The 12,492-nt window shown below is 53.1% G+C and overlaps 3 protein-coding genes across 3 annotated transcripts; 2 read left to right on the top strand and 1 right to left on the bottom strand.

The window, feature by feature from the left end:
• Nucleotides 1–1,325: 1,325 nt before the first annotated feature.
• Nucleotides 1,326–1,559, bottom strand: CCMA1212_009959 (uncharacterized protein; the record flags this gene model as incomplete). The annotated part of the gene is made up of 1 exon (XM_073707020.1): nucleotides 1,326–1,559. One exon carries the CDS (start codon nucleotides 1,557–1,559, stop codon nucleotides 1,326–1,328), a length of 234 nt encoding a protein of 77 aa, XP_073554491.1.
• Nucleotides 1,560–6,811: 5,252 nt separating this feature from the next.
• Nucleotides 6,812–7,174, top strand: CCMA1212_009960 (uncharacterized protein; the record flags this gene model as incomplete). The annotated part of the gene is made up of 1 exon (XM_073707021.1): nucleotides 6,812–7,174. One exon carries the CDS (start codon nucleotides 6,812–6,814, stop codon nucleotides 7,172–7,174), a length of 363 nt encoding a protein of 120 aa, XP_073554518.1.
• A 4,554-nt stretch (nucleotides 7,175–11,728) lies between these two features.
• CCMA1212_009961 (uncharacterized protein) lies at nucleotides 11,729–12,211 on the top strand (the record flags this gene model as incomplete). Its single annotated transcript, XM_073707022.1, has 1 exon — nucleotides 11,729–12,211. The coding sequence occupies one exon, from the start codon at nucleotides 11,729–11,731 to the stop codon at nucleotides 12,209–12,211; it is 483 nt and encodes a 160-aa protein (XP_073554519.1).
• Between the last annotated feature and the right edge of the window lie 281 nt (nucleotides 12,212–12,492).

A 12,492-nucleotide genomic window follows, 5' to 3' on the forward strand; every position in this document is an offset into this window, starting at 1 on the left:
TTTCGGGGCGTAAGAAGCTAATTATAATCGACTTTCGTCCCTGACATGGTGGCTGTGGCCAGTTAGCTCCAAAGGGGGCTGCGGCCGCATATGCGGCCTGGCTATGTGTTGTTGGTTGACCAACGGCCTTTGGATTTTGACCACTTGGCCCACGAGGCAGACACCTCAAAACGGCAATTGAAGAATTAGAACGTCATTCAGGGAAAAAGAAAGAGCAAAAGAAGCGCAGAAATGATACACCGCTGTTCGATTTTGTATGATGCTGTAGGCTTTGCGGCCCAAGGTAGGTATAGGCAAAGAAGGGCTCCTCGCAAATCCACACTACCCAATCGTTGCCTCATAACCATTTGACTATCTACATGAGCCATCATTCATCCAGCGTACAAGACAATCGAACCCTCCCGGCAAACTCAACGAGACTGTAAGAAAGGAAGCAAGTGGGAAGAATCAAGGGCAAAGGAAAGACGAAAGCATGTGTCGTTGATGGGTGGGGTGCGGGGAGGAAGGGAAAAAAATACAAATATAGAAAGATGAAATAGGTAAGAGAATCAATGAAAGAAAAGAAGAAAAGAGAAAAAAGTATCAGAGACGGAAGGCCTGGGCACTCCTCTTGAGAGAAGTGAAGCCGGCATCAGGGGCTGTATAAGCCTGGGCCGACTGCTAGGGCGCTGGACTTTTGTCTATAAGTAAATCGTAGAGAAAGATGAAGAAAAGAAGATGGTGAGGATATAAGGGAAAAAAAAACTGGAAAGTGTAAAAAAGGATTGGACAAGGAAAGTCAAGAATAGAAGGAGATGAAAGCTGAAAGGAAGATGAAATGAGAAAAGAAGAAAGCAAGGAAAGAGAAGAGACGAAACAAAGCTGCAAAACTATACACAGCTGGCCGCGAGGACGGCAGTTGAGCGTGCTATTGACGCCACATGTTGGTGATTCCTCAACGGGCCGGGTTGGGGCACTCGGGTCGCCCGCAGTAGTCTTCCCATGACTGAGTGCCTTGGTCCTCGATCTTAGAGCAGCCACAAGCCGGCTTGCGGTGAGTCTCCGTGATGGTGCAGCCACAGTGGGTGTAGTACTGTCGAACGATCCAAACACACATATTGATTGTTTCGTTGGCGTAGAATGGAGAAGATGGAGAACGGAGGATAGAGGCACGGATCTCTGGTAGAGAAAGTACTCCTTTCTAGAATTGGCTCACTAAGAGGAGGCATAATATCTGTCAGTATTGTTTGCTTCAAACTGCGGGCTGCCGTAGATGGTTCGTGCATACGAGACTCTGCCTTCGGGATCTTCCTAGCGCGAGCAAAGATTGTAGTTCCGCCTCAATATCAACGATCAAGGATGTAGATGTCTAGATCAGCAAGGAGAAAGGATGCTTTGCGAAAGCTCGAAATTGGCCAAAAGAAGCTGTCTGTAGTGCGTGTTTTGAGTGTTGCTCTTGATAGGGGATTTGCTGGATGAAGCTTGAGTGAGGATATGGATAGACACAGCAGGCGTGTTTGTCGTTTATATATCTTGTGGAACGAGAGCCTCGGGACTGCGTAGAGGCTGTGAATAGACATTGTTTGCTCAGGACGGTGTTCTTTCTTACCCAGCAACGACGCCCCTTCAGGCAGAGAGAGAACAAGACTAGACGTCAACTGATGGCTGGCTGTTGGCTGTTTGCTTCTGCTGGTTCTTCCTCTTCTTCGGGACTTCCCAGACGCATGCACACGGCTGTTAGACGCACAGTTGCAGGGCACCAGAGACATAACAGTCCCAGAAGCCGACATGAACGAGTACGTTGGTCGCCACCAATACACGCGGATATGGATTGCTTCGTATGCGCAGTCGTCGTTATGTCGGATGATGGGTGTTAGTCGGAGACGTGTCTACGCCGCGGTAGGTGCGAGGATCTGTCTGCCTTTTGGCCTGTTCTCTCGCCCAGGGGGCATTCTGCTGTCTGTGAGAAGGAGGAAGGCAGTGATATGACAGCAAGAGGCCCGGATCGGGGCCAGGTGGCATCGCAGTATCGGCAGTTTGCCCAGGGCCATGTCAAAGGGCTGTGGGTGTAGCCGGTCGGCAAGGCCTGGATGATGTCCAGAACCAACAACAACTCGGCCCCCCCTGTCCATGTCCATGTAGGTATGAGATGATGCTATACTCTGTACGTATAGCTGCGGGTGTCTGTCTGCATGTATGCGCATGTGGTCGACGAACCTTGTGTGCATCTGCTTTGACGGGCTGGATGGTGGGGGAGCAGAGATTGGCTTTTGGTGGAGAGGGGAGAAAAGTGACAAGCAACTCAAGGAACTCAGTGGAGGCGATTTGCATCTAAGAACTTCAAGGCAAGGCCTAGCCCCCCCACTGACCCTGCCATTTGACGACGCCAAATGCGAGCTACGATGCAGGAGCCGCAACTGGTGCCGTGAGGGCGATATGCATGCCCTATTCTCCGTTCCAGTGCCGTCGACGCTGGCCGTGGGCTGAGACTGCAACTCCCACAAGGGCGGTGGATTTCCTCAGTTGGAGATGCCGTGTTCGTGGTGGTGATGCAACACGACGATGCTGTCAAAGTCGAAGTTGATGTCATCCGAGTCATCGGAAGAGTCACTAAAGCTGAAAGAAGAAATTTCGCTTAACCTCGCCTTCTCTCTGCGGGTTTCTCCCTCCGTCAAGGAAGACGAAACTGCACGCCCATACTCCCCCACCCCTATTGACTGTCTCGAGGCGGTTGGTTGCGTCCAGTTGAAGATTCAGCACGCGGAAGAGCCGTTTCGACCCAGATGCCCACACGCTAGAGGCCCTTGCAAGCAAAGATCTTGACTCCGTGTACATCGTCGATGTACATACATGTAGGCAGTGGAGTCACAAACATGTTCGCTGACTGAGTGGGCATCCTCCCCCATGCTATGTGCCGGGTGAGAGACGGAAAACAATGCCTTGCTGCATGTAGCCGGGTTGCCATCCCGGCTGAACCCTGTACTACACGTCTTCAAGTACCTCGTAAGGAGTATTCTAACGGAGGGAGACCATGACTGTCTGGCCCTAACTATATGGAGCCATTGGGAGGGGATGTCCGAGGGACTGGGGGAGTGGAGAGGATTGCAGGTAGACGTGCTTCCACCAAGAACGGGCTGGGGAGTGAGCAGATCAGGGATCTGAGGGGGAGGTGCGGCAAGCGGATAGGGGAGCTGCAAAGTGTGTAGAATCATCACATCGTATGCGTGATATTGTGGCCTAGATCGGGGAGGAGGAGGCAGAGAGGAAAAGAGACGCCAACGCAGCGAGGAAAAATCGGGACGCGCGGGTCGCGCCAATGAAGAGTCCATCTTTCAACAGCCACTTTCTCTTGGTGACTTGGCGCGCTCACCGAGGGGAGGCCAGTGTCACCGGAGACGCGTTAGCTTCCTTTCTTCATCCTCCAGCTTCACAGATCGGAAGACTATAATCTGACTTCGCGGATGCCTCTATGGCGACGGATCAAGGCCAGGGATCAGGATCAGGATCAGGATCAAGATGGCGATCACTCTGCTCTGCCGTCGAGGAACCAGCCAGCGCGGCTGCTTCTGATGCGTTGCCTGTTTGGAAAGTGTGCTTGTTGGCTCTGCAAGGTGTTGTGGTTGTTGCGCCTGTGGGAAGTCGACGGGGGTTATCACAAGCGTTAGACGCCCTGTGGATCTAATGGATGTCGCACATGATCCGCAGCGAGCGACGTTCTTATTCTACTTGGGGCATGGCCGTTGAGGCCATCACCAATCCTCCACAAGAAGGCATGTACTCCGGTACATGAAGTTCAACAGGCACATGCCAGGTGTGTAGGCATATGCGGCGGACCGAAAGTTGCATCCTCGGGAGGAGATGAGAACCTAGGGACTAGAAGAGCAGCTTCGTCCAATCTCGGAGAAAACGAACATGTGTACTATCCACCAATAGTGGGCGTTGGCGTGGCTACTGGACCGGAGAAAGCCACACAGGTGCTGGCAAGGTAGCAGCTGAGTGCGTACATGTACCTGCAAGTCGTAGTCAGTGGATAAACATGGATATTGGGAATAACAAGTTGGAAAATTCTCAGCAAGGCGCACTCTAGCTCGTAGCTTAGCTGCAGGGCACCTCAAAACCGTCAGGGCCTCTTCGATGGGAAGAAACATACCCATTCCACTCTCCCATGCTTTGGGATTTGGTACCGCAATGCTATGGCCCCAAGCCTGAAACGTTCGTATGCAGTCAAAATGTTTGCAGTCCGTGTCCTTTTTCACTGCTATGGAGTGGTGCTCATCGCTTTGTCTCTTGGTGGCCCGTTTAGCACATGGATATGCTCACGAACCAGGCCCTGGTTCGCCGTGTCTCGGAAGGCCAAGGCCGGACGTTTGCGTCGTATACAAGATCAAGGTGAGACGATGCCTTCCACATCCCAATGTGGAAGAGCAGCGTCACATCGGTTGTACAAACGGGCTTGTCGTATGGCATAATCAACGGCCCCGCAGGGTGGAAGCACAACCCAAGGTCTTTGTTCCATTGCAGTGCGGCTCACACAGCACACCCGCGCTCAAACGGCTCCACGCTTCCACCGAGTACAATGTAAGAACCCCACGACGATTTGCGGGCAGCTGCCTGCCTATGATCCGTGCTCAGTGTATCAAACAAAGCCATTGCCATTGTGGCAGTGGAAAAGCGGCGGCCGAGGAGGTGGATAAAGCTGCTGCGCCAGCGGCCCTCATTTTCTTCTCTGCCTATGTGCAGCGGCCAAGGGCTGCCTCAGCATGGACAGCAAGAGGCGTCTGGGTATCAAGGATCGTGCAGCTAAGAAGAATGTCTGCGCCTGGGATTGGGCGACTAGGAACCAACGCCGCTGATTCCAATGGGTTGTGGCGTTGAAGTCGGCTGCCGTATGGAGACTGGATGCAAAGATCCCGGTCAGGCAAACGGCGAATAGAGGGGCTGGAAGCCTTTGCAGTAGACGGTTTATTGGCACTTTGTCTCTGGCATGGCGTTCGGAGAGGGCTTCGAGGGGATTGTCGACGGTCTCGGCTCGTACTTCCAAGTCGAGTAGAAGCTGTATCGTCACTTCGTAGTACATCTACGAAGATGTACCAGAGGGTGCAATTGATCCCTGCAAGCTTACCGTGCGAAGGCCAAAAGGTGGCATTGCACGAGTATTTTTGTCAAAGCAGATTCGTGTAAGATGGGCAAAAAGACGGGTGATGCTCATACACAGGCCCTGGGCATATCACAAGACATAGGTTAGTCCGACATACTATCTGCGCAGTCATGAGGTTGCAGTGATTCTGACTTGGTATTTTGCCCCGTCCTTGTCTGTTGTATGCATCGTCATCCGCGGCAATTTCCATGCCATCAAGGACCTTTTGCTCCCGTCTTGACTGATGTGGTTCAGTCTGGATAGGTAGGTAGTGCGACCACGGTGTCTTGTGCCTTGATTCAGCCTCAGTTTCAAGATGAAGCAGAAGAGCAATTTGATAGATGACTTCAGATTGTTCTGGCCGAAAGCCGAGAAGCTGCGCGCACCAATCATCTTAATAAGCTTGAATGCTTCAGGTGCCAAAATAAAGCGGTCAGCGAGCAGGCTGAAACGAGGCTTCGCGCCTGCCGATTACTTCGTACCTACTACTTCGTGACCCGACTCCGAACTTCAATTTCCACCTCGCAATTGAACTTGAACTTGAAAATACCTGCGACACCTCAGCTATCGCATGCGCTCTTCGTCTTTGCTAAGCAACAGTTCGTCTTGTGTTGTCCCATCAAACTTCCGAATTCTGACAAGGCCAAAGTACAGTATTTCATACCCAGGGACTGACTGAAGCCTCTCCCCAGCTGTTGCTCCCGGTCAGTGCTGTCGCTGTTGAGACCGCTCCCACGGAAAACAGCCTGCGCCGCATTTCTGGAGACGAATCTGGAAGAATAGAGAGCAAGCACAGCCGCCGACCCGGCATGCAGGTACCGAATCAAATCCCACGATTTTCAGGCACAAGGCGCCTCTTTGGGGTGGGTGGGATGCCGCTGTGGGCTGCGATTGGCTGGCTGGCCACCTGTCAGCCTGAAAGAGTACACGAACCTCCGCACGCGCGGCTGTGAAAGGCGCTTCTCCCTTTTCCTCCATTCACAACACAAGCGACCACCAGGGGTTTCCAGACGCCGGCCGCTCAAGAGCCGCCCTGAAGGCCAGAGAATAAGCGCATCCGACAAGTCTGCCATCCTGTTCGGACCGCATATCGTCATCCGGCGATGCATTTGTCCCGTCCAGACAGCCATGGACCGCCTCTGCCGTGGCTGAAGCTTCCCTTGTCTTGAGGGCCGTGTTAGACGAACTAGGGGAACTGCAGCCAATTACCAGGACCGGTTGCATTCCGTCACCATCTTTGATCGATGTCCGCGTCGCATCGCTTCTGAGCACCTGGGCTTGTTCTTGCTGCTGATTCCAGTATCAGAGCCAAGTACCCAGCATACTCGTGTCGTACCGTCCTTCGCAGCGTTGGCCGTTGTTTCTCTTGGGGGATTTGTTGGCTTGTGTGGTCGGCAAATCCGCGCGGGCGGTGTCGTTGAGGCTGGGACAACATCATAGGATCACCCCTCCATCTTGGTTGACTTGAGCAGGGAGGGTCAATCGTTCAACTGCGTTGAGACTTCCCCGCTCCATCCCATGGTGTTGGCTTGTTTCTGCCGTGTAGTAAGCAAGGTTCGGGCTGCTGATGGCGTTGGTACGGGACAGCCCGCTCTTCTGGTTCTCCCGTGGGTGACGACCTGCAAGTCGAACAATTTTCGTCGAACCAACCGCTAACCGTTCTGCCGCATGATACCGCAGAAAAGTCGCTGCGCAATGGTGTTGTTGGCTTGCTGTTATCGCGGCTGCGTCTACGGTTCACAAGACCTGCTGTCTGCCTTTGGTCTCCGACCCGTCCGCATCTGGGTCTGGAGTGCCTACTGGATCCTGTGGCGAGTGGACGTATCTCCACACATGAAGAGATCAAGGATGCGGCCGAAGATGCGGCCGACACCTCTCTATGCGGCTCTTGAGATCTTCCCGCTCAAGGCTCAATGCGGCCTTCTATGCGGCCGTATAATTGCCGCAGCCGGCAGTGCTGGAGTGGTGGCCACACTGGAAACCATATCTGAGCGAGATGATCCTTTCGTCCCGTATCAGCCGACACGTCTCTCAGACACTCGGAATGGAAACTATTGATGCATGGCGCAGCGCCTCTCGGTCCTTTCTAGGCTTGGGCAGCAATTCAGGCTTTCAATGGCCTCACTCCCGGTGCCAATGTTACCCCGAGGGGGTTGAAGCTCCTGTGATGATGCCGAGTGTGCATTGCATCATGCTTCTGGCTTCCGTTCGTGTTTCCATGACCCGAGATCCACACGCAATTACACACCTTTGAATGCTAACCCAACAGCTTTACCCTTGCACATGTCACATAGATCAAGTGACTTCATTCACAGTTGCAGTTTGACTAGCACTGATACTGATACTTCTCTATCTATTATGAATCGGCAGCGGCACATACACAACAATTTGCGTACATGCATCCCATAGTGTGAAAATCTCATCGGTTGTTATTTCGGAGCTTCTCCCTCTTACTTGAGTATTAGCCTTTTTGGCTATGTTCAGCTGTACAGATCGAGCACTCAGGAGGTATACGCCAAACGTGCAGGGCGTTGCCATAACTAGGCTGCCTAATTGCTTATTGTGCTCCTAATAGATATACATGTTCAAAGCATGACAAAGTCTCTCGAGCGGGCTACGGGGGCTTCCGTTGTCTCTGGATCTTTCGACTCTGGCATTTCGCCGCCAATGGATCGATATCGGCACCAGAGTTACGTCGTTTCTTTCCTTGATAACCGTATCCAGTTTCTCCCATCATCCCGCAATGAAGAGACAACACCTGATCTTGGAACTTCTGCTAGAAGTCAAACATTGGGGGCCGGATGGGGTCTTGGCCGCAGGAAGACATGTCATCAATGCATGTGTAGGTTGACTCAATACTTGTTTTCTCCTTGACTGCTCGGAAAATGGACTGATTCCAACGTTGTGAGCGGAACAGATCCGCATTTACCGAACCAGCTCTGAGACTAGACTGGAGAAGCTTCAGCATGGGGGTCTGGCGGACACGGAGATTTGCATCCTTGGCTGGACGCGCGTATGGACGCTTCGACAAACGCTGGCGCTCGTTACACGATGATCCAACAGAGCATCAATGTCTTATTCAACATACACGAGCGTTGCATTCATGGCGGCTACGATGAGGTTGGCATCCATGTCGAGTGTGTCGATGTAACGCTGTTAGGGCGCCGAACCACGCAACCAATCAGAGGCCGTTATAAGCGCTTCAGATTACCACTCGCGGTAACTCGACCCACCGTGGACCGAACAGCTTTGACCAAAACGGGCATTGAGACTCGGGGCGGATGGCTTATAGTCAACCTCAAGGGAGAGAATGGCGTCTATAGACGCTTGCCAATCCAATAGACTGATGCGGCAAACCGATCAGTAGCGGGATGAGGGCGACTCTGCTGACTCCTAATGGTTGAGGTTACGACAACCGAGCGTCCTCCTACATCCTTAGTCCGAAGGCTTCTCCTCCGGGGAGTTCGGCGGGCCACTTGGAAAGACTACTAGCAGGGCCGGACCGATGCAAAGGGGCATCAAGCAGGCGTCAGTATGCAACAATGGCAAGGTGGACGGCTTGTTCTGCAACTTGATGAAGCAATCACCAACGGCATTGTCCATTTCGCTAGTTGAGAACAGAAGTTCGACCGCTAGGCTTGGGTATGGATCTCTTATACATACACCCCTTGAGACGGAATGAGCCTGCGGGTACTCTTCCAAGGCCAGGCATTTTTCTTATCCGAAGCCGATCACTCGCCATTGAGGCAGAGTCTGCTCCAAGATTCTCGTATTTTGCAGGGCCACGCCAATTTCTCCACCTCTCCTCAAGACGACGTAAGTGCGGGCTGTCCTCACGACGGTCAGCTGGTGATTTGTCTTGCTGCTTCAAGCTTGTTCACATGCCGTCGGCCGCAAGGACAGACAATTCACTCAGTGGGGCCTCGGAAGTCCGAAGACAGGGTCAATGATGGAAGAGGCCCAAGTCGATTGCAGTGAACGAAAAAGACGGATATCGAGGGTTCCCCCAGCATGATATTGGAGATCCAAATGCTTCTTCCATCGGGGAAGACATGGCGTGTTTCCATGTAAGTCACACATGATCCAAAGAAACGAGTTGCTATATCATGTCGAGCTGAGTATACTCACCACTTTGAAGGATTGGATGCTCGATACTAGTTCATTCGTCCTTGTATTGCTAGTCGTGAGCAATAGGGTGTCTGCGTTCAGGTGAGTCTAACGCTGGAATAGCGTGCTAGACTTCATCTGCTACCCGAGATTGGAGAGTGGCTAATGCATCACTGTCGATACCCTGTCCATGCTAGAGGCTTTACGAGAATGCGGCCACTCAATTCGATCACTCCATGCAGACATTAACCATATAAATGCATGTCAAGTGTAACGGCTTGATTGTGGTGAAGGCAGGCCTCCAGCGTACAAGGCGTAGGTAAGTTCGGCTTTTCTGAGTCTGTCGCCCGGTAGGGACATCGTATTTGCTGGGCGACTTGCCTTCTGCTCCCTTGTCCTAGGTCAGATATTTGTACCTCCTTCCTACCTGACAATTCGAACAATTTACTGACAAGAGCCAGCTGGAGAAATTATAGCTCTGGATGGCCATTGCATCTTTAGCAACTGGTACTCGCCCGTTTAGCGGTGTCTTTTACTTCGTCACTGGACGATGCAACATCATAGCAAGAAAAGAAACCTTGAGCAACCGCGCCGCTCCTTATCAATGCCAGCATGTTACTTCCTGCTACGTGCAAGCGAATTCCACCGTCTGGCGTACATCACAAAGGGTTCACCAAAAAGCTCGCTACTAGCAGCATGTCGCACACTTACGCCCTTTGCCAGAGCCCTCGTCTCCGTCTTCCGCTTTCCACCATCTTTTTCTCGAGCTACGTTCTCATTTAGTCGACCACAGACGCAAAACCATGAGACTTTCACATCGTCGGGAGGTTCATGGCAAGCACTTTTTACATCGAGACTGGGTGTACTATCCCCATGGTGGCAAGGCTCGAGACACAAACAACCCCAAGCTCGCGAGAAGTGACCAGACAATGACCACGAAGCCAATCTGCTTCTGAAGAATTGGTCTGTATATTGCCGCTACTACCCGCCGCTTCTTCAGCAGATCGCCATGGTTGGATTACCTTGGCAAACCGCATGATATCATGTGGGAATAGCGAGGTTGTGTCAATCGGCCAACTTCGGGACACGAGCGTGCCTCTGCCGACAAGCGTCAAACCTGCAGGGCTATATCTCGGGATCACGCCGTGGTGTGATCGGACATGGATTCAGCCAAGGCCCTCCAAAAGCTTGATCAAATCTGTCACTGCAGCTGTCAGGAGATCTTGAAGCAAGTCCAGATCTCCTCCCCGCATTCTGCTTCGGCCCACAGGCACATGGCAGTTGCTGGGGGGGCGATATTCCCGACATCGGTTCCGAAAAATCCCTTTGGGTGCCGGAACGCGCCTACAGTGTCCAATGAGCCTCGAGAACCGGCCGGGACTACGGTCTGCACCCCGGATCTCTGTCGTTATGTGATACTGCCGCCCGATCTCCAAGTGGAGTTCGGCCTCCGTGATGTCCATCGTCGACGACGCAGCATCGCCGTGGCACCGCTTTGCACTCCCCAGAGAACTTGGAGGCTCTCCTCGGCAAATCTGTGGCTCATCTCTTCATATCTTTTATGCAATGCCAACTGTGTACATCACGTCAACTTGCTTTAAACCCGATTCGGAGCTAGCTGTCGTAAATTCGCACGTGGGCTCTTATCTCCTTTGCCGCGAAGACCGCCAGGCCGAGAGAACCGGACCAGAGCAGGAGAACACAATTTGGTAGGAAAAACAAAGTGCGACACCCCCGGCCGGCGTGGGGGGATGGATCTCTATCATTGGTGCTGCTCGACAGAAGGGGGGGGGCCCGTGCCGGCTCTGCATGAAGGAGATGCCAGGCAGACGTGAGTGGTCCGACTTGCTTCCTGGTTTGGTTCACGGACGCGACGCAATGCGTCTTGACCCAATGACGGGACAGTCAGGACCACCGCTTTAGAAATCCAGAGGGTGAGCTCCTGTTCACATGATGATGATGATGAGGTGTGTAGTTGGGCTCTGAGAAGGTTGGTAGGAGGCGAATACTGCCAGTGTGTCGTCAGATGTATGCCCACGTCTCAGCCCACCTTCTTCCTACCTCCCATGACGCACCCCTTTAGGGCATGACATATCCAGAGCAAAATCTCTCGACATCCGCGGTCCCGATCTCTGGCGGGCCCCCCCCTGCTGCCGGACTGACGGCTTAGCGTCAGTGGCCGCGCTGTCTCGAGTTAGGTGCTCGTACGTGCCTCCTTGGGATGTGCATCCATAAGCGGCCGTGACACGAGTGCCGGCGCTGGCGAGCATAAAGAGCACGCAATCGCCTCTTGCTGCCGTGGGTTTCTTTCCTTTCCTCCTCTTCATTCAACCATCCTCACCATCTATATCACCGGGCCATTCCTCGTCTACCTACAAGTCTTGATACTCCGCCCAACTCGCACGACACACCGTCTCCCTCTCTCCCTCTCTCTCTCTCTCTCTTGTGCCTACTATCTATCTTCCATTACTCAAGAGTCCAAAATCCACAACTCTCACCCTCAAGATGTCTCTCGACTTTGCTCGTGCCGCTCTCGCTGAGCGCCGCCCTTCCTTCTTCCTTCCGCTGGCTCCTGCTACTTCCTCCTCATACCCGCACCCAGAGAGACGGCCCTCTGTTACAGAGGGTACGGTCAGGCCGCGGCGAGCCTCCATCAGCTCTCCCACGGGCCTCCGGGTCCTGAAGCTGGCCCCCGTCTATTGCGGTGAACACCTTGGCCAGAACAAGGACGACTTCTACGACGTCCCAGCCACGCCTCCTTCACCGGCTGTTGCTCCCTCTGCTTTCCTTTCTCTGGCACCGACCACCTCGTCATCCTACCCCCAGATGCCTGCCAGCAACCCTGCCGCAGTCCCCGAGAGGCGACGATCCTCCTCCAGCTCCGCCTCCACCACCGGCTTCAGGGTGTTGAAGCTGGGCCCCGTTTACTGGGGACAGCATGCCGATGAGCACAAGGACGACTTCCACGATGTTCCCGCCTCTCCTTGAGAGGTTGGAGATGTATTTCGCTCAAAACAAAAACACGGCAATTGGCGTTATTCCTTCTTCTACTGCATCTTTTCTGAACACCCACGAGGGACGAAGCAAGCGATGTCTACTGTTATTACCAGCACACCAAAAAAAAGGTTACTTTGGCGGCGAAACAACAACAAAAGTTCAAAACAGCGGAATGACTCGAGGGAACAGATCTTCTCTCTCAGCCAGCGTTGGCGCCTGACTAGCGCCTGATGTGCTCGGCTTGGCATATGGTACTGGAATGATTGCTATGG

The sequence above is a fragment of the Trichoderma ghanense genome, assembly GCF_004382785.1.
Source record: "Trichoderma ghanense strain CCMA-1212 chromosome Unknown scaffold_20, whole genome shotgun sequence".
Lineage (NCBI taxonomy): Eukaryota > Fungi > Ascomycota > Sordariomycetes > Hypocreales > Hypocreaceae > Trichoderma > Trichoderma ghanense.